The sequence below is a fragment of the Leptodactylus fuscus genome, chromosome 2 (genome assembly GCF_031893055.1).
Source record: "Leptodactylus fuscus isolate aLepFus1 chromosome 2, aLepFus1.hap2, whole genome shotgun sequence".
NCBI lineage: Eukaryota > Metazoa > Chordata > Amphibia > Anura > Leptodactylidae > Leptodactylus > Leptodactylus fuscus.
Genome location: NC_134266.1, coordinates 191,015,404 through 191,043,388, shown reverse-complemented (window position 1 = coordinate 191,043,388; position 27,985 = coordinate 191,015,404). Strand labels below are relative to the sequence as shown.

The 27,985-nt window shown below is 41.7% G+C and overlaps 1 protein-coding gene across 1 annotated transcript in view; it reads left to right on the top strand.

The window, feature by feature from the left end:
* HS6ST3 (heparan sulfate 6-O-sulfotransferase 3) overlaps window positions 1-26,817 on the top strand; it is a 522,789-nt gene extending 495,972 nt beyond the window's left edge. The window contains exon 2 of the mRNA XM_075265347.1: window positions 25,612-26,817. Coding sequence (XP_075121448.1) covers window positions 25,612-26,320 — 709 coding nt within the window. The 3' untranslated portion in view covers window positions 26,321-26,817. The remainder of the gene's footprint in view (window positions 1-25,611) is intronic.
* Window positions 26,818-27,985: the final 1,168 nt, after the last annotated feature.

Here is a 27,985-nt window from a genome sequence, read left to right as displayed (position 1 = left end):
AGCGCTGGCTCTGCTGGAGGAGGCGGAGTCTAAGATCGCTCCACACCAGTCTCCATTCAGGTCCGACCTTAGACTCCGCCTCCTCCAGCAGAGCCAGCGCTGATTGGCCGAATTCCGTACTCTGGCCAATCAGCACTGGCTAATGCATTGTATTGGCGTGATGAAGCAGTGCTGAATGTGTGTGCTTAGCACACACATTCAGCTCTACTTCATCGGGCTAATAGAATGCATTGGCCAGCGCTGATTGGCCAGAGTACGGAATTCGGCCAATCAGCGCTGGCTCTGCTGGAGGAGGCGGAGTCTAAGATCGCTCCACACCAGTCTCCATTCAGGTCCGACCTTAGACTCCGCCTCCTCCAGCAGAGCCAGCGCTGATTGGCCGAATTCCGTACTCTGGCCAATCAGCACTGGCTAATGCATTGTATTGGCGTGATGAAGCAGTGCTGAATGTGTGTGCTTAGCACACACATTCAGCTCTACTTCATCGGGCTAATAGAATGCATTGGCCAATCAGCGCTGGCCTATGCATTCTATTAGCGTGAACTGAGTTTGCACAGGGGTTCTAGTGCACCCTCGGCTCTGTACATCAGATTGCTACATCTGATGTAGCAGTGCCGAGTGTGCATCAGATGTGTAGTTGAGCAAAACTGACTCAGCACTGCTAAGTCTCTGCATTCGCATAGGAATGCATTGGCCAGCCTTCGGCCAATCAGCGCTGGCTCTGCCGGAGGAGGCGGAGTCTAAGGTCGGACCTGAATGGAGACTGGTGTGGAGCGATCTTAGACTCCGCCTCCTCCAGCAGAGCCAGCGCTGATTGGTCGAGTTCCGTACTCTGGCCAATCAGCACTGGCCAATGCATTTCTATGGGGAAAAGTTAGCTTGCGAAAATCGCAAACTGACAGGGATTTCCATGAAATAAAGTGACTTTTATGCCCCCAGACATGCTTCCCCTGCTGTCCCAGTGTCATTCCAGGGTGTTGGTATCATTTCCTGGGGTGTCATAGTGGACTTGGTGACCCTCCAGACACGAATTTGGGTTTCCCCCTTAACGAGTTTATGTTCCCCATAGACTATAATGGGGTTCGAAACCCATTCGAACACTCGAACAGTGAGCGGCTGTTCGAATCGAATTTCGAACCTCGAACATTTTAGTGTTCGCTCATCTCTAGTAGACAAGTAAAGTGTTAGTCAATTCCAAGTTAGTGTGTCCTTAGAGGGAATTTACTTGCCGTAAGCTCTGTAATCACAGGAACATTGGTATTATGAAAAACGAACAGAATTTTCAGTGTAAAAGAGAAGAGAGAAATATATTGTGAGCGAGCATTTCTGTAAAGACAGAGACCATGGCCAGACTGCAGCTCCAATGTATCTACATTATGGCAGACAATAAAAAATCATATACTCTAAGGCTACATTCAAGCAAACATGTACATGTTCTGGGTCTGTGATAAATGGTACCAATGGCACATGGTAGATATCTGTGTGTCACCCATGTCTTTACAGAAATTCATGTGCATGGAGCCTTAGTGAAGCAGAATAAGAATACTACACGTTTACTATACTTCAGAATCTAAGAGCAGATTAAATTGAGCACCTTCTACTTATTCCAGTAAACGAAACTCCATCCAAACTCTCAGATTAGTAATTAAAATAAGTGATCCTAAATGTATATAGCAACATTGCAATATGAGGCTGAGTTCACACGTTTTTTTGGCCCAGATCTTGACATGGGAAGCCGCCTCAGAATCCACTCTCCAAAAAACGCCTCCCACGACTAGCTGCGACTGAATGCCAGCATTCCATTCTGGATTAGGCCCAAATGAATGGGCCTAGTCAGGAGGGAGTCTTGCACTACGGATGCCACGGCGGATTCAGCCACGGAATCCGCGTTAAGATAGGAGAGTTTGCTTCTTTTTTCTGTGAGCGGGAAAAAAACACTAGCAGAAAAAAGAAGTGAATGGCTACCATTGAAGTCAATCTGAGGCATTTTTTTAGAGGCAAATTCTTCGTCAAAATCTGGTCCAAAAAACTCCATATGAACTCAGCCTAACTATAGAAGGGGCAACTCAGCAGAAAAACATTTTCTGTACTGGTACTAGACCTACAGTACTTTCAGGGCAACCTCTTGCAGGAAAGGGGTCTAGGAATATTTGATATAACTAGGGTCAACATGAGGTGAGAGAGCCATTTTGAATTTGTCGTGGATCCTCCTATTGAATTTGCAGTGGATCCTCCCATTGAATTTGCAGGGGATTCTCCTGTTGTATTTGCAGTGGATCCTGCCATTGAATTTGCCATGGATCTTACCAACTTGTGGAGTTCAACGTGATACTTTAAAATACATTTGAAAATATACCCATGTACAGTATACAGCATACATTCCATTCTGCATATAAAGCTATGTTACATGTACTTGGAAAATTAAGAAAACCTAATGATAAATAATCACTATTTCAACTATTTCCAGTATTGGGACATTTTAAATGTTATTTAATGAACTGAAACATTTTAACATTTGCTTTAACAGGTATCTTTTTAAGTAGAAACCAGGGGATTGTTTTCTTGACAGAACCATTTTAAAACATAAACTGTGACTGGGTTCTTCTAAAATGATTGAGTACTTGATTGCCAATAATTTCCTCTAAAGCATTTCAGCTGTTTTACAAAAGTTGTCATAGTATTTTCCACTTCAGTTCTTTTATTAAAAAAATACATAAAGCACTTAATATAAGAACATCACGTTACATGATTGTGCAAACATCTACTATCTGTAGTTTCAACTTGCCATTAAATAACAATATATAAGAAAATATTTGCTATTAACAAGTTTATTTACTTTCAACTGGAATAACTTTCTCTACGTGATTTCATAAACTAATATCAAATTTATTAATTAACGTCAAATCTCAATAGAAACACATGTCAACATTGATATTCTAATATCTTTGCTAAAAGTTCCCAAAAGAAAATAACTTTTTAGCACTTTATATTTTATATATAATGACCTTATATTGAAACACTTATTAATTACATTACTTACTATTAATAGATGTCGACATTGATATGCTAATGTATAATCTCATAGTTATCATTAGTAGAGATGAGCGAACACTAAAATGTTCGAGGTTCGAAATTCGATTCGAACAGCCGCTCACTGTTCGAGTGTTCGAATGGGTTTCGAACCCCATTATAGTCTATGGGGAACATAAACTCGTTAAGGGGGAAACCCAAATTCGTGTCTGGAGGGTCACCAAGTCCACTATGACACCCCAGGAAATGATACCAACACCCTGGAATGACACTGGGACAGCAGGGGAAGCATGTCTGGGGGCATAAAAGTCACTTTATTTCATGGAAATCCCTGTCAGTTTGCGATTTTCGCAAGCTAACTTTTCCCCATAGAAATGCATTGGCCAGTGCTGATTGGCCAGAGTACGGAACTCGACCAATCAGCGCTGGCTCTGCTGGAGGAGGCGGAGTCTAAGATCGCTCCACACCAGTCTCCATTCAGGTCCGACCTTAGACTCCGCCTCCTCCGGCAGAGCCAGCGCTGATTGGCCGAAGGCTGGCCAATGCATTCCTATGCGAATGCAGAGACTTAGCAGTGCTGAGTCAGTTTTGCTCAACTACACATCTGATGCACACTCGGCACTGCTACATCAGATGTAGCAATCTGATGTAGCAGAGCCGAGGGTGCACTAGAACCCCTGTGCAAACTCAGTTCACGCTAATAGAATGCATTGGCCAGCGCTGATTGGCCAATGCATTCTATTAGCCCGATGAAGTAGAGCTGAATGTGTGTGCTAAGCACACACATTCAGCACTGCTTCATCACGCCAATACAATGCATTAGCCAGTGCTGATTGGCCAGAGTACGGAATTCGGCCAATCAGCGCTGGCTCTGCTGGAGGAGGCGGAGTCTAAGGTCGGACCTGAATGGAGACTGGTGTGGAGCGATCTTAGACTCCGCCTCCTCCAGCAGAGCCAGCGCTGATTGGCCGAATTCCGTACTCTGGCCAATCAGCGCTGGCCAATGCATTCTATTAGCCCGATGAAGTAGAGCTGAATGTGTGTGCTAAGCACACACATTCAGCACTGCTTCATCACGCCAATACAATGCATTAGCCAGTGCTGATTGGCCAGAGTACGGAATTCGGCCAATCAGCGCTGGCTCTGCTGGAGGAGGCGGAGTCTAAGATCGCTCCACACCAGTCTCCATTCAGGTCCGACCTTAGACTCCGCCTCCTCCAGCAGAGCCAGCGCTGATTGGCCGAATTCCGTACTCTGGCCAATCAGCGCTGGCCAATGCATTCTATTAGCCCGATGAAGTAGAGCTGAATGTGTGTGCTAAGCACACACATTCAGCACTGCTTCATCACGCCAATACAATGCATTAGCCAGTGCTGATTGGCCAGAGTACGGAATTCGGCCAATCAGCGCTGGCTCTGCTGGAGGAGGCGGAGTCTAAGGTCGGACCTGAATGGAGACTGGTGTGGAGCGATCTTAGACTCCGCCTCCTCCAGCAGAGCCAGCGCTGATTGGCCGAATTCCGTACTCTGGCCAATCAGCGCTGGCCAATGCATTCTATTAGCCCGATGAAGTAGAGCTGAATGTGTGTGCTTAGCACACACATTCAGCTCTACTTCATCGGGCTAATAGAATGCATTGGCCAATCAGCGCTGGCCAATGCATTCTATTAGCTTGATGAAGCAGAGTGTGCACAAGGGTTCAAGCGCACCCTCGGCTCTGATGTAGCAGAGCCGAGGGTGCACAAGGGTTCAAGTGCACCCTCGGCTCTCCTACATCAGAGCCGAGGGTGCGCTTGAACCCTTGTGCACCCTCGGCTCTCCTACATCAGAGCCGAGGGTGCGCTTGAACCCTTGTGCACACTCTGCTTCATCAAGCTAATAGAATGCATTGGCCAGCACTGATTGGCCAGAGTACGGAATTCGGCCAATCAGCGCTGGCCAATGCATCCCTATGGGAAAAAGTTTATCTCACAAAAATCACAATTACACACCCGATAGAGCCCCAAAAAGTTATTTTTAATAACATTCCCCCCTAAATAAAGGTTATCCCTAGCTATCCCTGCCTGTACAGCTATCCCTGTCTCATAGTCACAAAGTTCACATTCTCATATTCTCAACCCTTGTGCACACTCTGCTTCATCAAGCTAATAGAATGCATTGGCCAGCGCTGATTGGCCAGAGTACGGAATTCGGCCAATCAGCGCTGGCTCTGCTGGAGGAGGCGGAGTCTAAGATCGCTCCACACCAGTCTCCATTCAGGTCCGACCTTAGACTCCGCCTCCTCCAGCAGAGCCAGCGCTGATTGGCCGAATTCCGTACTCTGGCCAATCAGCACTGGCTAATGCATTGTATTGGCGTGATGAAGCAGTGCTGAATGTGTGTGCTTAGCACACACATTCAGCTCTACTTCATCGGGCTAATAGAATGCATTGGCCAATCAGCGCTGGCCAATGCATTCTATTAGCGTGAACTGAGTTTGCACAGGGGTTCTAGTGCACCCTCGGCTCTGCTACATCAGATTGCTACATCTGATGTAGCAGTGCCGAGTGTGCATCAGATGTGTAGTTGAGCAAAACTGACTCAGCACTGCTAAGTCTGCATTCGCATAGGAATGCATTGGCCAGCCTTCGGCCAATCAGCGCTGGCTCTGCCGGAGGAGGCGGAGTCTAAGGTCGGACCTGAATGGAGACTGGTGTGGAGCGATCTTAGACTCCGCCTCCTCCAGCAGAGCCAGCGCTGATTGGCCGAATTCCGTACTCTGGCCAATCAGCACTGGCTAATGCATTGTATTGGCGTGATGAAGCAGTGCTGAATGTGTGTGCTTAGCACACACATTCAGCTCTACTTCATCGGGCTAATAGAATGCATTGGCCAATCAGCGCTGGCCAATGCATTCTATTAGCGTGAACTGAGTTTGCACAGGGGTTCTAGTGCACCCTCGGCTCTGCTACATCAGATTGCTACATCTGATGTAGCAGTGCCGAGTGTGCATCAGATGTGTAGTTGAGCAAAACTGACTCAGCACTGCTAAGTCTGCATTCGCATAGGAATGCATTGGCCAGCCTTCGGCCAATCAGCGCTGGCTCTGCCGGAGGAGGCGGAGTCTAAGGTCGGACCTGAATGGAGACTGGTGTGGAGCTATCTTAGACTCCGCCTCCTCCAGCAGAGCCAGCGCTGATTGGTCGAGTTCCGTACTCTGGCCAATCAGCGCTGGCCAATGCATTCTATTAGCCCGATGAAGTAGAGCTGAATGTGTGTGCTTAGCACACACATTCAGCTCTACTTCATCAGGCTAATAGAATACATTGGCCAATCAGCGCTGGCCAATGCATTCTATTAGCTTGATGAAGCAGAGTGTGCACAAGGGTTCAAGCGCACCCTCGGCTCTGATGTAGCAGAGCTGAGGGTGCACAAGGGTTCAAGTGCACCCTCGGCTCTCCTACATCAGAGCCGAGGGTGCGCTTGAACCCTTGTGCAGCCTCGGCTCTGCTACATCAGAGCCGAGGGTGCGCTTGAACCCTTGTGCACACTCTGCTTCATCAAGCTAATAGAATGCATTGGCCAGCACTGATTGGCCAGAGTACGGAATTCGGCCAATCAGCGCTGGCCAATGCATCCCTATGGGAAAAAGTTTATCTCACAAAAATCACAATTACACACCCGATAGAGCCCCAAAAAGTTATTTTTAATAACATTCCCCCCTAAATAAAGGTTATCCCTAGCTATCCCTGCCTGTACAGCTATCCCTGTCTCATAGTCACAAAGTTCACATTCTCATATGACCCGGATTTGAAATCCACTATTCGTCTAAATTGGAGGTCACCTGATTTCGGCAGCCAATGACTTTTTCCAATTTTTTTCAATGCCCCCGGTGTCGTAGTTCCTGTCCCACCTCCCCTGCGCTGTTATTGGTGCAAAAAAGGCGCCAGGGAAGGTGGGAGGGGAATCGAATTTTGGCGCACTTTACCACGCGGTGTTCGATTCGATTCGAACATGGCGAACACCCTGATATCCGATCGAACATGTGTTCGATAGAACACTGTTCGCTCATCTCTAGTAGCTATATTCTATAAATAACTACTAAACAGACTTAACAAAAGTAAATCAAAGTATATGCTACAGTGGGAACTGGACCTAAAGATGACCTTCACAAAGCTCTCACTTGGACCAAAACTGTCCCCAAAAGGAATGCACCATACAGACTAAGTCCAGAAAATATTTTGAAGATGGCATGTAACCCCTGCAAAAATTGCAAAAATAAATCCCTCTTCTTAAGATAAATGTTGGAGAGGATGTAAAGTAACATACCTTCATGCCTGGTGGGACTGCCCAATCCTTAATCCTTTTATGGCTAGCAACCTTCAATGCTATAAATAAATTACTATCTCTAAATATCTCTCCATCTTTGGCACTATGTTTCCTACAATCTCTATCAACAATCAACAGCTCTTTTCAGAGCTACACTGCAGGAACAGTGTACATACACTGAACCTGCCAAAGATGCGTCAGGTAGCATCAAGGGACAGGGGCGGGGACGTGGAAATCCAGCTGGGGATCCAGTCCACAGTCTGGCTACTGGAGAGGGGCAGCCAGAAGTGCCCCTCGTCATTAGCACAAGGGGATGAGGATGTGGACATGGAAATCCAGCTGGGGATCCAGGCCGCAGTAGCTCGAATGCGGATCCAATTAGCTACTGGAGAGGGGCAGAAAGCAGTGCCACAATGTCAAGCAGGTGTGCCTGACCTTCAACACTCTCCAAAAGGGGTTAAATCAGGCACAGGGTTTTATGACCTTTTATAACCACTAGACACCACGTCACTGATCAAAAGAAGCTATAAACCCAGAGAACTTTCCTGTGAACTGATATACATGTTTTTTTAAAACTTTTTATTTACATGTTCTGTTTTCCATCTATTTTGCATCTAACACTCCATCTCTGTGTATATATATATGCCTAACTCCAGAAATTGTGTTATACCATCCTGATGAAGGGACCTCTATAGAGTCTCGAAAGCTCGATATGTCATCAAAAAAATTTTTAAGTTAGCCATTAAAAAAAGTATCAACTACTGAGGACTTCCCTCAAAAAATAGTTGATAGGCTGTGATAGTAGGGTAATCCTGGCACTTGGGCTTGTTATATGCACCCAGACATGCTTCCCCTGCTGTACCTGTTGCATTCCAGAGGTGTTGGCATCATTTCCTGGGGAGTCATTGTGGACTTAGTGACTCTCATTAGTCGAATTGTGGTTTCCCCTGAAATGAGCATTTTTTTCCCCATTGACTATAATGGGATTCAATATTCGGTCGAATAGTCGAATATCGAGGGACTACTCGAAATGAATATCGAATATTTCACTACACGCTCATCTCTACTGTTAACTAATCCCAGTATATACGGTGTAGTTCATGTTCAGTAGGTAGTTTATGAGTAACTTACATTTTCTGTTCCCTTCAGTAGATGTTCCGGTGCTTGTAATGTTAGATATTTTAGATGTAAAACAAAGCAACAATATTGCAGAGGTTAATTATCCCAGTAATTAAAAACCATCAAGTTATTTGGAAGCTGTCAGCTGGGATAAACTGTTTTATATCATCTCTAGTCTTGAATTAATTTGATGGAGAAGATTGGAGGTCAGTGAAATATTTTTTTATTGCTTTCTTTTTTTAACTTTTATTTTTTTTCCTACTGCCATGGGAGCTGAAGATTGAGATAATTATAAGGATATGGTTCCTGTTATGATATACAGCAGAAACATTACTTGAAATATTACATTATGTAAAACTGTCTGCCTAAGTTGTTGTAAAGAAAAAGTAGTTTAAGAACGTTCTTGAGTTAAAGAGCATCTGTCAACTAGATGGAGCCCAGTCACTTAAGACATTCATCTAGGTGTTCCTACTCTCAGATCTCTGATTCATGGCACCACTAGGAGAAATGTTCTCTGTTTACAGAGCATATAGCAATGTGAATGGCGATAATGGACTACATGACTGTATTTCTTTTGATTATATATAGCACCAGTATATTCAGCAGCACTTTACATACATTGTCATCACTCACTATCCCAATTAGGCTCACAATTACAATTCTCAATCAGTATGTCTTTGTAGTGTGGAGGAAACCAAAGCAAACACAGGACAAACATACAAACTCCAAAAACTCCAAGTGTTTTTCTTGGCTGGTTTTGAACCTAGGAACCTAGCACTGCAATGCAACAGTCTTAACCAGTGTTAACTGAGCCACCACTATGCTGGATAATATAACCACATGCTTTATGTTTTAGCAGCACTCCACACAGGTACTTGTTTTTATGAAATGGGTTGTGCAACATTTCAACAGATATACCCTACCCACTGGAGAGAGGATAAGTGCCCAATCGCTAGGTAAAGGGGTTCAATGGTGGAGGTTGCATACCGTATTTTGCGGACTATAAGGCGCACCGGACTATAAGGCGCATTGCCCATGAGCGCCTTATAGTCCTGCCTAGGTCCATATATAAGGCGCACTGGACTATAAGGCGCACCGAACTATAAGGCGCAGCGCTGTCCGGTGCGCCTTATATGTGATGGAAAGCGGCGGCACGCCGATTTTGCCGGTGGCCGCTTAACCCCCCACGTGCCAGCCGCTTCTATTCATTTCAATGGCACGCTTCCATTGAAATGAATGGAAGCGCTCAGCACATGAGGAGTTAAAGGGATTCTACCATTAAAAAGTTCTGTCCTCTTAACCACGTCGGAATAGCCTTAAAGGCTATTCGTCTCCTACCTTTAGCCAGCGCCGCCTTCTTCCTGAGCTGCATCCGCCCCTTCTGTGTTGTTTTCTTTGGGCCTCATGGATGACGCATGCGCAGTCGGCTCTAACAGGCTCTCGCAGCCAGAGCCGACTGCGCATGCGTCATCCATGAGGCCCATAGAAGACGACACAGAAGGGGAGGACGCAGCTAGGTAGGAGACGAATAGCCTTTAAGGCTATTCCGACGTGGTCAGAGGAAAGAACTTATTTTAATGGTAGAATCGTTTGAAGCGGCAGGCAGACTTTGCCGGCGGCGGTTGCTTCCATAAATTGCAATGGGAGCACGCTATTCAAATAGTATTCGCGCATCTCTAACTTCAATTGTAAGAAGTTACAATTGAAGTTAGAGATGAACGAATACTATTTGAATAGCGCGCTCCCATTGCAATGCATGGAAGTCGGCAGGCAGACTTTGCCGGCGGCCGCCGTTTAACTCCTCGTGTGCCGCCGCTTCCATATATAAGGCGCACCGGACTATAAGGCGCACTTACAATTTCTGAGGAAATCGTAGGATTTTATGTGCGCCTTATAGTCCAGAAAATACGGTATATTATGCTTTCCATGGAACACTTTCTTTCACACTGGGGTGGAACAACTCAATGTAAATAGCAGAGTTGCCACATCTTCCAGTTAGTTGAGTCATTGTCCAATTGGTATCTTTGGAATCAATCTCATTCTGGAAGACAGTAGATTGGATGTAATGATAGATCTGAGTAGTCAAGTCCATGTAAAGTTAGTTGTACAACCCTGTGTGTGAAGAAGTCTGTAGTTGACATCTATGCCAACTTCGTGATTCTGAGGCCGTCAATGGGAACAGTTTACCACAACTGTAGTGACTTAGTACATTGAACTTGATGTGTAACATTTTGTGACTGTGGTAACCTCAAGTAAAATTTCTGGAATTGAATCCTGCAAGTGTCGGAGGGCTTGTCTAGCCACAACTCACTAAAGAAGCAATTTGGTTAAGTGGAGCACTAGCTGCCCTGATTCACCCATTAAGATAACTAGTGAGACAAGAAGTGCAATGGCTGGCATTTTCATTATAGATCGAGCCTATGAAAATAGACACACAGAATGATACCTGCATTGTCTTGGAAAAAGAATAATCAGTAACTGTATTAGCTCTTATGAATCTTATTTCTCAGTTTCTAAATCACCCAGAATAGACTGGGCTGTCATATTTACTCTGAACTGCTGTGCAGGGAAACAATGAAATTGTGTAGTATTTCTTACCCTGTGCAAAAACTTGGCATGCAGTTACATTTCAGGCAGATATGTAAATTATTACAGGAATAGGTCTGAACAAAGTATTGCCCCGCCGCCCAAGAAAGAGGCTCTCAGAGGCTACTATTGCATATTGTACCACTAAGTGCATGATCATTGACTGCTAGACGTGCCTCTATAACCCAGCTGGCAGACTATGAGGAGAATTACCCTGACCTAGCTGTTAGGAGCAGGGCTTACATGAGGGCACAACACATCATGTACAGTCTCTGTACAGTCTGAGCAGAACATCAGTAGAAGAGAATGTTTGAGCCACCAACAAGCATGAGCAGCTCCCAGTTTCCTTGTCCACCATCTAGACACAAGGTGCACCTTCATTTCACACAGACACATAGTAGAAGTAAATTTGGCCTCATAACGGCCATTACACATTGACATTAGAGATGAGTGAGTAGGTGTTCGATCGAATACTACGGTATTCGAAATACTTGTACTTGATCAATTACTACTAGCTATTCGAAGTTAAGATTCGATGCAGAACCAGCGTTGATTGGCAGAATGCTATACATTGCCAATCAACGCTGGTTCTTCTCTTACCTTTAGAAGTCTTCTCCCTGCGCAGCGTCCCCGCGTCCTCTTCCAGCTCTGCATTCACTCTGCTTAGGCATTGGGCCTGGGCAGAGCCGACTGCGCATGTCCGCGTGGGCATGCGCAGTTGGCTCTGCCTAGGCCTGATGCCTAGCAGAGTGAATTCAAGGCCGGAAGAGGACGTGGGGACGCTGCGCAGAGAGAAGAATCCAGCCCGACCTTCACTCATGGACTTGGTAAGTAGAATTTGATCGAATGGTGCATACCCCTGAAACGAGCATTTCCCCCCATAGACTATAATGGGGTTTGTAACCCGTTCGAACAGTCGAACAGTGAGAGGCTGTTCGAATCGGATTTCGAACCTCAAACATTTTAGTGTTCGCTCATCTCTAATTGACATCCATCCACCATTGCCTTTTTTGGGGTGATGTCATGAACGAGAAATCTGCACTGCTATGGACTTATGATGTATCATCTTTAGTAACGAATCTGGGTTCTGTTTGGGATCTGACAAAGGTTAGATTTGTGTATAAAGTCCTTATGGTAAGCTCTTCAATCCTGCCTTTGTTGTGGAGTGACAACTGCTGGATTAATGTTCTGGGGAGCCAACATAAATACTGATACTAGGGACACTAATCCCCCGGGAAATATGTGCATCATATGGCCACTTGTGTTGTCTCTCGTGACAGGGCTTCCAAATGGCATTTTTTCAGCAGGATAATGCTGGCCCACACAGTAATGATTTCCCAGGAATGTCTCCACCAGATTCCAACACTTCTTTAGCTCAACCCATTACCAGGCTTATTGCTATTCAATCACTTACAAGATGTCAACTTGAGAAATCTTTGAGAGGTTCTGGATCCACAGGTCAAGCTGAAACAACTGTGGGCAAATATGCCACATGATACCATATGGAACTTGCATGGTTTTAATAGTACAGTAAACAAAAGAAAAAGATTGGCGGGAACTATTCCTACATTTAGCTAAACTTAGAGGTACTTCCCTAACGGGGTTACTTGATACATCCCCATATGTTGTGCTGCTGTTGAACTTAAGGGGAATGGAGGATTATGTAGATAATCTGTTTTCCCTTAGTCCAAACAGCAGCACAAGCTACCATCCCTTAAGCTCTATTGCTATATGTTCAGAATATTTTTTCGGAATGTCTTACTTTACTTTATAACTAATACAGTGGGGGGGGGGGGTTCCCTGACCTCTTAAAGGGGAAGGTTGATTAATTAAAAGTTCCACCTGTCCTGACAGCACACAGGGGCAGGAATACCCCATGTTTTGTGCAGCTGTTGGACGTAAGGGGAATAACTGGTTCCAGAGCAAACAGCAACTGGCCATTTCGCACACACCTCTCTTTTACAGGCTGATGATGTGACTTGGATCTGGAACGTTATAAAACATGCCTCTCTTGCTCAGTTACTCCAGCAACCATCATACTCAACAGCACTAGTCAGGGCCATTTTAAAAGATTGGTGGGCCCAGTGCAAACAGCCCCCCATCTCCACCTCTTAAACGTACCTGACCCACCCAAATTAAAATGGCCCCACAATGTATAATTGATTCTTACTGGCCCCATACAATATAAGTGGCCAGGCCCCTGCAATTATAAGAAGTAATCTACCTTTTAGATAATATGTCCTGTTCACAGGTAACTGCACCGTTATCAATAATAATTATAAGGTGGTTATTATTTATAAGCAGGGACTATTATTTAAAAGGGGGAATAAGATTCCTTGTTATACATGATAATGTACCCTAATTAATAATCATCCCTGCTTGTAAATAATAATCCTTGCTTATAAATAATAATGCCCCCTTTATAAATAAGGGTCCATGCTTATAAATAGTTCCCTTTATCAGGAATTGTCCCTCCTTATAAATTATAGCCCCCCTTATTATTAATAGTTCTCCCTTCTAAGTAGTTCCCTGTTGTAAATAATAGCCCCCCTTATCAGTAATAGCCCACTCTTTATAAATAATAGTACTACCTTATAGTTCTCCCTTTTAAATATAAGCCCCCATTTATAACTAATAGCCCCCCCATCATAAATAATTGTTTCCCTTTATTTATACAGAGAAAATATTATTTATAAGGAGGGGTACTATTATTTATGATCGATCTCCGATCATTATATTCTGGAGCCTGAAAAGACCCCAGAGTATAATAATAGCTCTTGGGGGCATAATACTGTGTATAGGGACCACTGTGGGTCATAATACCATCTGCAGAGGTCACTCTAGGACATAATACCATGTGCAGAGGTCACTCTATGACATAATACCGTATGCAGGAGCCACTGTAGGTCATAATACTGTGTGCATTGTCCACTCTAGGACATAATACCTTGTGCAGGGGTCACTCTAGGACATAATACCACGTGTAGGAGCCACTGTGGGACATAATACTGTGTGGAGGGGCCACTGTGGACATAATACTGTGTGGAGGGGCCACTGTGGGACACAGTACTGTGTGGAGGGGCCACTGTGGACATAATACTGTCTGCAGGAGCCACTATGGGACATAATACTGTGTGGAGGGGCCAATGTGGACATAATACTGTGTGGAGGGTCCACTGTGGGACATAATACTGTGTGAAGGGGTCGCTATGAGGCATTATACTATGTGGATATTAAAAGTGCATATTAAAATATTACAGGATAAACAACTTTTGTTATTGAATATTTTTTTCTTTACAGCTAAATACTTTCGACGTAAAAGAACAATGTCATTGAAGTATTGAGTGCTTTATAAAGACAGAATCTGTAAAGTGGGTTCATTGAAGGTGGAAAGTAGCTTGACATCTTATTTGTTGGCATATGCACAACATATAATTCCGCATCATCTTGAACACATGTAATCTTTCACCACTCATTCACTTTCTTGCATCACTGTTGGACTCCGTTCAATATTTCACCAAATTAAACTGTCGCAATCCGTATAAGTACAATACTGTTTCATTGAGACTAAAGTATGAGGAGTGGGGAAAATTGCCTGCTAGAGGAACATGGTCTGTCTTAATCTAACGATTTTTATGTATCAAGATCACACAAAATGGTAGAGTACCAAACTGTAGAAACCAGAATGGGTAATCTCTTCTGAACATGTTATAACCCTGTTCATTTCTTACTAAATTACCAGGGCTTATCCAATGCCAAACGAAACTGCTGAATTAACTCTATTTAATTATTTTACCTGTACTCTAATATTGTTATATAGTTTATAGAGTACCGTATATACTCGACTATAAAACCGACCCGAATATATGCCGAGACCCCTAATTTTACCACAAAAAATGGGAAAACTTATTGGCTCGAGTATAAGCCGAGGGGGGGGGGAATCCACCATTGCAGAAAAAAAGTCTTGTCATGTGCATTGCAGTTTAGTAACTCCACGGGGATCATAGTAATAGCAGTTAACCCCATCATGTCCCTCACATTAACCCCCTGTGTGCCTCACATAAGAGTTGCTGATATGTGGGACATATGGAGGTAATAATTAGGTATCTTCATAATTAAGGTCCTTCATTACTACCCTCATGTGTCTAACATATTAGTAACCCTTATATGGGGCACACAGGGGTTAATATGAGGGACATGATGGGGTTAACTGCTATTAATGTGAGGCACATGGAGTTACTGAAACTAAATTAATAACCCCAAATGCCTTACATTAATAGGCAGAGTAACTAAAGGAAGGTCCCTGTGTGTGTCACTTTACTGTAGCTTCCTCTCCTCCATACAACAGACATCTTCCATAAGACACAATGAATCCTGGCCACTAATCTGCAGGGTAGATGCTAAATCCTAGTGTGCTAAAGGACCTCTGATGACGTCATGGCCATGTAATCGGACTCTGGTGTGGGCGGAGCTACTAGGATTTAGACTCAACCTTATCTGCAGATGTTACATACCAGTGGCTACAGGACCTTTGTTGATATCACAGTCACGTGACCTCATGACAAGCCAATCACAGAGCAGTAGCACTAAAGGACCTCCCCCTTCCAGGTCCTTCCAGTTTTCTGTGCTCCGTGAACACTGACTAGTGTATAAGCCGAGGAGAGCGTTTTCAGCATGAAAAATGTGCTGAAAAAGTCGGCTTATACTCGAGTATATACACTTCTCCACTATCAGTAGACGCATGAGACTGATGCACCCTCTCCTTCATTCATAAATATACCAAGGCCCCCTTTACCCTTACCACTCATGACTATACCAATGGCCCACCTCCCCACCACTCAAATATATTAAGGGCTTCCCTCCCCCATCATTCAAAAATATACTAAGGATCCCCATATGTCACCATTCATAAATATACTAACGGCTTTCCTCCCCCACCACTTACTTTATGGAGGGACCTCTTCCCTCACCACATGTGCATAATGTGTGAAAGTGGGCCTATAGTAAGCATATTGATAATGGTGGTGGGGGTCTCTTAGTAAATGCATGAGGGGTGGAGGAGGAGTAAAGAGGTGGGAGAGAATGAGAAAGTCTTAGGGTTCATACACACGCTATTAATATTTTTGATTTCTGAAAAATGAAATGGAGGACAGATAGATGCCATTCATTTGTGGCCCATTTTTTTCACAGACACATACATTTGAATGTGAGAGTTTAGTCTGTTTGGATGTGTTAAATAAAAACAGATATGTATATGAGGTCACAGTTTTGTATGTGATGTCCTTTACAAAAAAACAAAACAGAATCACGGATTATCAGTCATGGACGCATTCACACAACTATTTAAAATCAATAGGACAATGTGCTTTCAATAAACAGCACACCTCCTAAATCTTGGATGTGTGAATAAGGGATGAGGGATGAAGCCCTCAGTAATGCTCTGTTCCCATAGTATTTGCAAGCTACTAGAGATGAGCGAGTACTGTTTGGATCAACCGATCCGAACAGCACGCTCGCATAGAAATGAATGGACGTAGTCGGCACGCGGGGGGTTAAGCGGCCGGCCGGCGTCAAAGCGGAAGTACCAGGTGCATCCATTCATTTCTATGGTGCGTGCTGTTTGGATCGGCTGATCCGAACAGTACTCACTCATCTCTACAAGCTACAATCCACATACGCACTGGATAAACTCCAGGCGCATACACTGAATGCGGCTATAGTTCTCCTTTCAATTGGCAAATGCAAAAACGTATGGGTGGACAACAATTTTGTGGTCATGGCACTCCTACGAATACTGTAGCCCTACAATTTAGTCTATGGTGGGGATACCAATTCATGAAAACTCATAGTTGTTAATGTCTGACATAGCTGAATGATTTAGTTGCAAGGTTTACATTCAATAGCTATACATTTGCTTCCTAAAGCCATGTAAGTTTGGCAGTAGGGAAGACAATGTGTACTGGGGGTAATAGCAACCAATATGTTCTTTGTAATTTAAATACAGTATATTTACCTTGTTTTTGGAAAGATCATGCACTTGGTCTAACAAACTGAACACCTTAATGCTCAGGCTAAATAGATGGATAGATAACCGATAGGTAGTAGATAGACAGACAGATAGATAGATTAGATAGAAGATAGATAGATAGATAGATAGATAGATAGATAGATAGATAGATAGATAGATACCGTAGATATTTTGACATTTGCATAGGGCTGTTGGCTTCAGTTTGACACCATACAGTGCAACAAGGCACTTGGGTCTGCTTTGTTATAGGCTCTGCTATAAGCTGGTACTTGTCCTTCCTGGGATATCAGCCACTGTTGCCCATGAAATGATTTATTGAGTAAAAAGATGACACGTGGTAGAGGGAGGCCTGGCAGCTATGCCTACAAGAATAGTGTTTCACAGAGAGATCATTTTAAGACTGTTATTGATTGGTGTAAGATGGATGCATCTTAGAATGGTATTCTTTGGTGGATCATTAATCTTCATATAGCCTCTCTATGCTTCCCCAAGTGTTTAGCTCTTGATACCAGGTGATAAATAAAAGAGCACTATTCTGTCACACACAGCTGTTTTCTGTTGTAAAAACCCAATATGTCACAGCCATACAAGTTTAACATTTTTTTGAGGTTTTTCTCATATTCACTGTCTCTTCTTATTAAAATCTTTTGGAGTTTTTTTTTTAAAAAAAGAAAAAAAATTCAAATATTGTAATTGCAGAATATATTATTTGGTCGAAAGTATGTAACTCTCATATCACATGCATCAGAGTATTTTGGAAATGCATTTCCATTATTACATTGGAAAATAATGGATATTCATTTTGAATTATCTCTTTTTGAGAAGGCTTTTTAGTTTTTGCCTGCAGGGACTCCGAACAATGGAAACACAAAACTACCAGAACTAGTGAGCTGAGTCTGAAGCATTGACCAACAAGACCTGGCTCATTGTAGGCAATTAAACGAACAACTGTTCAATGGTGTTAAGGGGCATGGAACAAGAGAAGGATTTCACAAAAGAGCTCTTATCTATTCCAATGCTTCAGAAACTAATGTCTAATAGACTGATGGAAGTACAGTAGCATCCCTTTACTGCCACTCATGATCGCAACCCAACTGTGAAAGCCATAATTCTTCCTACACCATATTTTACTTTTGGCACTGTGCATTTGGGTAGGAAGTCTTGGCATCTTTCAAGATAAATGACAAAGAATAATTCTTTATTTTAAAGTTACAGCTTTTTAACATCTTCAAGACCTAAGTACAGTGTGTTTAACACCCATACAGGCAGCTCATTGCATGTTATATTACATAGTTGTTTAAACTGGAAAGTTTCCAATAAAGAGTTATTTTGCTTGTTCACTATATATTTCACAATAATGACACTACCAGGTCTGTAGAAATTTCATTGGAAATTTAAATAGAATTGGAGCAACCCATGTGGAGACCAGCATACTTACCTATCCCCTGTTCTCTAGCAGAAGTCCACTCAGGCTTGTGTCAGGACCTAGTTTCTTGGATGCTTGCCCCCCACATGACCACTGAAACCAATCAGTGGACTCAGTGGTTGCTGAAAAGGCATTGGAGATGACTGTGTGTGACGTCACTGTCCCTCTCCAGGAACTGATTAGCTTTAGCAGTCATGATGAGCTCAAGACTTCCGACAACAAGGTGCCAGCACTCGACTGAACCAACACTGATAGCAGACAACAGAGCACCAGGGACAGGTGAGTATGCTTTTTTTAATCTTATACCTCCCCACAGGATGTTCCAATTACTGGATAAGAACTGTATTATTAGGAAAGCACCATTCCGGAAAGTATAGTGTCAAATAAACTGTTTATCATGACGATTCCTGCAGTTATTGAAAGTTTGTCTATGGAGATTAAATACTGCTAGCCTATAAAACGTTATGCAATGCTGCACTATCAGACAAATGGACTTTCATTTCCATCAACCAATACACCTGTGAACTTTGTTCAGTCACTAGATTATGGCTCTTATCCCGCTTCATTGCATAGAGTCACTTTTGCAGCAGGATCTCACTTGTGCTGTACTCATTCTGTGGAATTCACAGAATTGTTCGGACCATTATGATGCCCTTATAGGGCGCACACCTATATTTTCTATTTGAAACTGAAATAAGTACAGGTACGTCTCAGCAATCGGTGCTAATAATATCTGCAATTTGACCATTTAAATGCTGATTAAAACTACAATCACCCCTCTTGGAATGCTATCGAAATGTGTAATGCGTTGAAACCAGAGACGCAATACAGATCCTCTACATACAACAATCTTTGGCAGTTGTTTAGGTGAAATTTATGTTCTACTTTCATAATATAAAATCAAAGTATAAAAAATAAAAAAAATGTTAATACAAAATATTTTAAATAAAAATATTTTGTACTTTAGCAGACTGAAAAGCTTGAAGAACATAACTCCTGACAAAACAGAGGTAAATAGAGAATGTTGCACTGGGGATGTAACATATTGAAGCAGGATTTTAATAAAATATAATATTTCAAAAGCAATTAACACCTTATAAACAAGTGTTTTAATTGAAAAACACAGCTTTGTAATTGGATTATTTTTTATTAAAATGTTTCAGGAATATTCTTGCGTGAGTGCGGAGTACACATCTGCACATGGTAGGGGGCTAATTATTTTTACCAAGCAGACATTTGTACCGAAATGATGGTGATTAGCAATTGGACATAACTTGTTCCTTTGCTTCCCCATTACAAGTTATAAGAGTCTAATTTGATTGCCTTTCCTTGGAGAGTACTGTATGTTCACACAAACAAAAGCATTATAGTGCAATGAAATGTGCCAAGGAATTTCTCAACTTAATGCCATCTCAGATTGCTGTGGTTGTGCTAGAGAGGGAGAATTAACAACATTCATCAGCACAGGCAAAAAGCACAGGAGAAGGTAAATATAGTTTGTTGGTTCATTAGTACACATAGTGCGATAAAATGTATCACCATCTATAGAGAAATATTCCATGCATATAACCACATTGCTAGTTTGATGCGTATATGAATTATACATAATATTATATTGTTATGTATGATAAAGCATTTCCATCTACTGTGCAGGAAAATTCCCTGTTGATAGCATAAGTAGTTGCTGATTTTATTGAACATTTCATTACATACTTAAAATATGGTGTAAATACCTTCTGACTGTAAAAACTTGGCATATGACTGGCAAAAACAGTGGTTGTGTACTTATGTAATTATGTATTTCTCAGAATTGATGCTCCATGTACAAACATAGAAATTACAGATCTGAGAACAGACAAATATAGTATGTCAGGATTTCTAGGATGATAAACGCTACTCATGATCTGTTGTGCCCAAAATACTCAGCTGTCCAAATTTCAATTGAACCAACATGTTTTACTTTGCTGACAAAATTAGGCTACTTCAGTTCATTGAAAGAGTATTGACTCAGAGGCGTTCCACATATGTACATATGATGACGCTGAGTGGTGAGGAACGCTTCCCAGTATTCATTCCTCACCACTCAGCGTCATCACTGGGCAGTAAGGAACGCCCTCTCACAGTACAGCGCAATAGATGCTAATGTGAGGACGGGCCTTCCTGACCGGCAGAAACGCCCTTCTGACACTGAAGAGCTACGGTAACGTCAGTGATAGCTCGTCAGCGGGGGCGCAGAAAGGGAAAGCCGACAGTGCGCTGAATTCAGCGCATTGTCGGCTTTCTAGCGGTGTATCACAACATATGTGCCCAGAGGACATGAAAGGTCGTCTTTAAAGGGATTCTCCAACTCCTATAACATTTGCCAATACGCGGGAAATGATGTAAAGAAATAAAAAGTAACTATCATTTTCCAGAGTCCATTCTTCATACAGATCTACAACTGTGCTTAAGAGAACTACTACAAAAGTTATATAGTATTTGTAATGACGTGATACCTCAAAATTCTAAATTTTGCAAAATAGAAAAACAAATGTATGTCTCCATGTTCAGCCACCTGTAACTATTCTAGATTTATGTGTATTGAGTTGGGTGCAGTGTCTTTTTAAGCGGGACAAGATGGCATTTTTATTGATACCATTTTGGGGAAGTTCTGATAGTTTAATCTCTTTTTGTTCCATTTTTTATAGGAGGCAAAGTGTTGAAAAAAAAATCGCCATTTGGCCATTTTGATTATTTTTCCGCGCTTATACCGTTTAAAGCAAAGTCCAGCCCCCGGGCCATATCCGGCCCTCTGACTGATTCAGTGGGGCCCGCACAGCTTTGACTAGGAAGGCGTGTCTGGGGGGGCGTGTCTAGGGAGCGTGTCTTAGTGCCGGCCAAAGATGGAGATGTGGAGCGTGTCATAAAGTACTGAGAGATGTAAGGTGAGCTGCAGGGTGGAGAGAGAGAGAGTGTGTGTGTGTGTGTGTGTGTCTATATGTGTGTCTGTCTATATGTGTGTGTGTCTATATGTGTGTGTGTCTATATGTGTGTGTGTCTATATGTGTGTCTGTCTATGTCTGTCTGTCTGTCTATGTGTCTGTCTATATATGTGTGTGTGTGTCTATATATGTCTGTCTATCTGTATGTGTGTGTCTCAGCAACCTAGTGGCAGAGATGGAAGGGGAATGTTATACTAGGGCAGAGATGGCAGATGGAGGAGGGACATGAAACTGGGGGAGAGATGGAGGGGGGGCATGAAATGGGGAAAATAAAGGGGGATATGAAACTGAAGGAGAAATGGAGGGGGGACATGAAACGGGGGGTAGATGAAGAGGGCACTTAAACTGGGGGGACATTAAACCATGGAGGAAGCTGTAGGGGGACCTGTCTGCCTCTAGTTGCCCCCAGTTTAATGTCACCCTCCAGCTACCCCTACGGTTTAATGTCTGCTTCCCGATTTTAATGTCCCCCTCTAGTTGCCCCCAGATTCATGTCCCGCTCCAGCTGTCAATTTATTGCCCCCCTCCAACTACCCCCACTGTTTAATGTCCCCCTCCAGCTGCTCCAGTTTCATGTCCCCTCTAGTTTCCACCAGTTTATACTGGGGCACCAGGAGAGGGACCTAATACTGTGGGGCAGTTGGAAGGGAAAATTATAATGTGGGGGCATATAATTTACGGGTGACTGTAGGAGGATTATACTTTGTGGGGGCACATGGAAAGATGATTGGGAATGGGTGGAGTCAACATAGAAGTGGGTGGAGCTAAATTTGCCGTGGCACGGCCCTCTAGCATAGTTTCAATTTGTTATGCGGCCCCATGGGAAAATTAATTGCCCACCCCTGGTTTAAAGTATGGGATAAATATTTTTAGATTTTAATAGTTCAGATATTTTGGAGCATGGGGACACCTAATTGTTTATGTTTATTATTGTTTATTTAATTTTATATGTTATCTAAGGAAAGGAGGGGATTTGAAGTTTTTTTAAATACTTTTAAACACTTTTTTATTTTTTATTTTACTTTTATTTTCAGACCTTGAACCCTAGGAGGTCTGATCATACATACTATTCATGGCAATACTAATATATTGCTGTGAATAGTAAAATACTTTGCCTTCTATTACACGCTGACTCTGTCTCAGTTGTCAAGGCAACCGATCGATGACCTCCAATGACGATACAATGAGATCTTTTAAAGATGGCGGTGCTCATGGCATTTGACCACGGCATCTAAAGTGTTAACAGCTGTGTTGGCACTGATTGCAGCAGTTAGCTACGAGTCCTGGCTGTATTATACAACTGGGATCCACCAGGTATGGAGAGAGCTCGGCAAGTTACAATTGTCATTCACGAAATTACTATTGTACATTATGGTTCTACTGTATGATATAAAAAGTATGTTGTTGTTTTACTTGTATTATACCTTGAGACAAATATTTGTTTGGGTATTAGCACAAAAGTATAGATCAAGTGAACTTTTTTCTTAGATATACAGGTATATGTTATGGATGGTCTATAAACACTGACCTTTCTACTTTTAGCTTGTACAAAACAACCCAAAAACTACCAATCATGCAGATTTTATAATACATCGTTTATTTAACAGGGTTTAATTATTCACTGTTATTCTATGATTAATTAATTTAATTCCCTAGGTTTTAATGCACTGCCTCTCGTCTAGTTTTACATCCACATGTTTGCTACTACAGTTGTTTGATGTATGAGTTTAATCTATTTTTATTGTTAGGTTAGTCATACTGCCATGTGCATGTAGCAAATTACTCACCTTAAAACCACATCTCAGGTTTTTTATTTCCTATTTTCTTACTTTCTTGCATTACTTTTCATTGTTTCTCTTATCTTCTTATTTTTTGTATTTCTGCCACAGCCTTGTATAACTAATTTGGCTATCTATTATTTCTAGATGAACTGGTAGAAACAGTCGAGATTCCAGGCAGAATTTAGCCAGGTCCTTTAAACAACCAGCAAATGACTGTAGGTTAGTTCTCGCAAGGACTGTTTTGCATTGAAAATGTCAAGACGATATGGCCGGCATAATCATTACTATAATATTAATCTAGTGGGAGTGAAAGTGCAGGGAAGAGTTAGCTGAAGCTTGTATATGATTAAATCCAGAACCAGAGAGACTTATGCTTTATGTGCTTCATTCTACAGATGCATTTAGCTGCATTTCAATTATTCACTTACTTATTAAATGACCAATATCTTCCTGTTTGCACCACTATGCCTCTTATAATGGCCGTCTGTATATTAACCAACTAACATCAGCTAGGATCATTCAGTTCTTCTTTTCCCATGTGACTTTTTGGCAGAAAATTACAATATATATAACATAAAACTATTCCCAAAAGGTATCAGCTATAGCATCCAGAAATTGAAATGAACCTATAACAGACTAGTGCTGGCAGGTTATAAAACCAGTTTTATAGGGTCACATATAAATGCATAATGCAAAGCAATTCTTTACATATTTATTGTCCCCCGGGAAGACACTACTAGCATCATGTATTAATACACAAAGAAAAAGTGTCCTTCTTGTCAATAGCAACCAATTTGTCTGTGCATTTAACACCTTATTTGCAGCTCAGCGAGCAGTCATGTACCGGAGTCGCTGGTTAGGTTCCTGGTTGTCTGTGACTAGACAACTTAAGGAGAAAGTCAAAGTTCCTTTTACAATTCTGCAACGGTTACTTAAATAGAAACATAAACCAATGCAAAAAAAATTGAATGATATGTTTTACACTTACATTTAGAAACAACTTCTACAAATATTTTCTTGAACTCTTTCTTTAATAACAAAATCATATGATAAATTCTTCTGAAATTGTCTTTAAGAAATAATTCAACCATTTAGTCACTAGGCATGTATATATGTGTATATATAACAATATAAATGAAGTGTATGTGGGGCTAATACTATTGTACTTCTAGTAATAATAATGGCTAGAATGATTTGAAGGAATATTATACATATATAATGTTAGGTAACCAATTGATCTTAAAATACATTTATAACTGGTGTCCTATACCTAAGACGCACATCAATCATGAGAAGGGGGGACCATGAGTCTCCTGCAGGGATGGATTGTACACATGCATGACTCCTACCACAGTCACATAAATGGGACTGAGCGAGTACAGAGCTCTGTCAGTCCCATATAAGTTAAAGGAGAAATGGTCATACATACACACTAACACTTCATTCACACAGTTTTTGTCCGATTTTTTTGGCCAGACACAAAGTCGGACATGCAGGACTTTGTGTCCGGCCAAACAAACCAGTTTCCCCACAGAGAGGCCGCATAAGGACAATGTGGTTTGCTTTTAAAACCTATTCAAGTGAATGGGTTTTAAATGCAGTTTGTCTGGGGAATAGGATGGAGACCCGGAGGTGGAAAACACAGACGCAAATGTGAACACCTCCTAAAATTGACATGCTGCGTTTTTCAAAATGCACCTTTTCTGCAGCAGTTTTTTTCCACAGCGTGTGAATCTCATTAATTGACATTTATAGATATATTCATCGCTGATATTGGCCATTTTGGCTAACAAAAATCTAATGTACATGGCCAAGTTTAGTTACAATGCTTATATTGCATAATACGAATATTATAGTTATATAAATTTATAGTTATAGCTGTACAGGTTAAAACTGAATTATATAATTAGCTATGCAAGAAGGATCAATGATAATTTCATTATTTCCAGAAACTTCATTACTTTTAATAATTCAGCAATACATTTTATATTTTTCACTTACAAGGTACATATTAGTAAAAAAAAAAGTTGTTTTCAACAGGTTTGCTAAAATTATTCAGAACATTTGCTAAATTGTTTGATATACTAAAATATAGTTAAAACAGTTCCATAATAACTGTAGTTGTATATGCCAACATACGTAAGTGAAACAGATGGACTTATTAAAATCATAGCGTGGTAATTACATTTTTATAAATTTGTAGTCAACTTTTTTTCACTAGTTTAAAAATATTACCTTCTTGCGGAATAAATATTTCCATCGACTGAAGTACTGTAATATGCTATGTAGCGTATAATCACCTGTTTGTGTAATATGTATACGTTTTATTAATTTATTTATATGTCTCTTTTAGGAACTTCTATTACATAACAATGCTGAGGGATCCTGTATCTCGCTACTTGAGTGAATGGAAACATGTCCAGAGAGGAGCAACTTGGAAAGCTTCACTCCATGTCTGTGATGGACGTAGTCCAACACCAGATGAATTGCCTACGTGTTATCTTGGAGACGACTGGTCTGGAGTCACCTTACAGGAATTCATGGACTGCAGCTATAACCTGGCTAACAACCGCCAAGTCCGGATGCTCGCTGACCTTAGTCTGGTTGGGTGTTACAACTTGACTTTCATGAATGAAAGTGAAAGGAATGAAATTCTTCTACAGAGTGCCAAGAATAACCTTAAAAACATGGCTTTTTATGGCTTGACTGAGTTTCAGAGAAAAACACAATATCTGTTTGAGAGAACATTCAATCTAAAATTTATTTCTCCGTTCACTCAATTTAACACTACCAGGGCCTCAAATGTGGACATTGATGAATGGTCACGTGAACGTATTAAAGAACTTAATTACTTAGACATGCAGTTATATGAATATGCTAAGGACCTTTTTTTACAACGCTTCCAGTATACCCGACAACAAGAGCATCAGAGGAAAAGAGAGAAGAGAAAGGAGGAAAGGAGGCTTCTAAGGGAACATAAAGCCCACCCATCTCACAAGGAGGAAAGACCAACAGACATTGCCACTACTGAAGACTATAATAGTCAGGTGGCAAGATGGTGACATTCCCAACTTTTTATTTCAAATATTAACAATAGCCAAAATGACATGTATTTGTTAACAACAATTTTTAAAATCTTTTCAATTTGAACTTTTAAAAAGGAAAAAAATCTAATCACGTAAAAACATTTATTACGACAGGAAGTGGTGGAAGACTTTTACAGCCGTTTCTCGAATGAGTTGCACTTATTGTCAGTTTATTTGTTCTATGGGATGTCACCATTCAATATAAGGATTATTCTTTGGACTTCTACAATATCTTAATTTTGTGACATGGTCTTGTTGTCATCTTCCATTACAGTTTTTCAGACATGAAATGTCAACGTAAAACACACAGGTAGAGTTGTGGAAATGTCAAATGGACTTCTGTGCGCTTTCCAATTGTTTGCTTGTTTCCTTTCTTTGCAGTAGATGAAATTCTCTACATTTTTCAATGTATACAATTCAGACTATTTTTAGGTGGTGTGATAAGATGAAAACTGATGTTGTGTTTCATTAAAAGAAAGTATATGGATAATAAAAATATTTACAGTACTTATGATTTAGTCTATTAATAGCCATTTGCCATATAAAATGTGTTGCTTCACCTAATAACAGTAATAATATTCACAGTTGCACTGATATTTAGATTGCACACAGGTTTTCCTTACCATGGCAGATGTATTTAAACATTAGTTAGATTTCTTAAGGCTGAGGCCCCGGTTATGGAAACACAGCTTTTTTTGTTGCAGAATTTGTTGTGGTTTTTTGAGCCAAAACCAAGAATGTCTAGAAAAGGAATGGGAAATATATAGGAAGCTCTTAGACTTCTCCCTTCTGCTCAATCTACTTCTGGCTTTGGCTCAAAAAACCGCAGCAAAATCTGCAACAAAAAAAGCTGCATTTCTGCAACATGGGGCTTTAGCCTTAAAGGGGTTTTCTAACCCTTCAGCCATTTTATACTGATCACCTAACCACAGGATACCATCCACAAGCTACCTAAAACATGATGCTCACCAAAAGAAAACATTATTACAATCAGTAGTTTGTTCTTGAATAGACATGAGCGAACACTAAAATGTCCGAGGTTCGAAATCCGATTCGAACAGCTGCACACTGTTCGACTGTTTGAACGGATTTCGAACCCCATTATAGTCTATGGGGGAAAATGCTCGTTTCAGGTGTATGCAAAATTCAATAAAATTATACTTACCAAGTCCACGAGTGACGGTCGGGCTGGATTCTCCTTGAAGACTTCTCCCGGCGCGGCATTGGAATTCACTCTGCCTAGGCATCGGGGCCTAGGCAGAGCCGACTGCGCATGCGCGGTCAGCTCTGCCCGGCCCAACGCCTGAGCAGAGCCGACTGCGCACGCGAGGGCATGCCCGTGCATGCGTAGTCAGCTCTGCCTAGGCCGGATGCCTAGGCAGAGTTAATTCCAGCCGGAGGATGCCGCGGGGACGCTGCACGGAGAAGACTTCTAAAGGTAAGAGAAGAACCAGCGTTGATTGGCAGAATGTATAGCATTCTGCCAATCAACGCTGGTTCTGCATCGAACCTTAAACTTCGAACAGCTAGTAGTGTTCGATCGAGTACGAGTATTTCGAATACCGTAGTATTCGATCGAACACCTACTCGATCGAACACTACTCGCTCATCTCTATTCTTGAACTTAAGTTTGGAAACGTA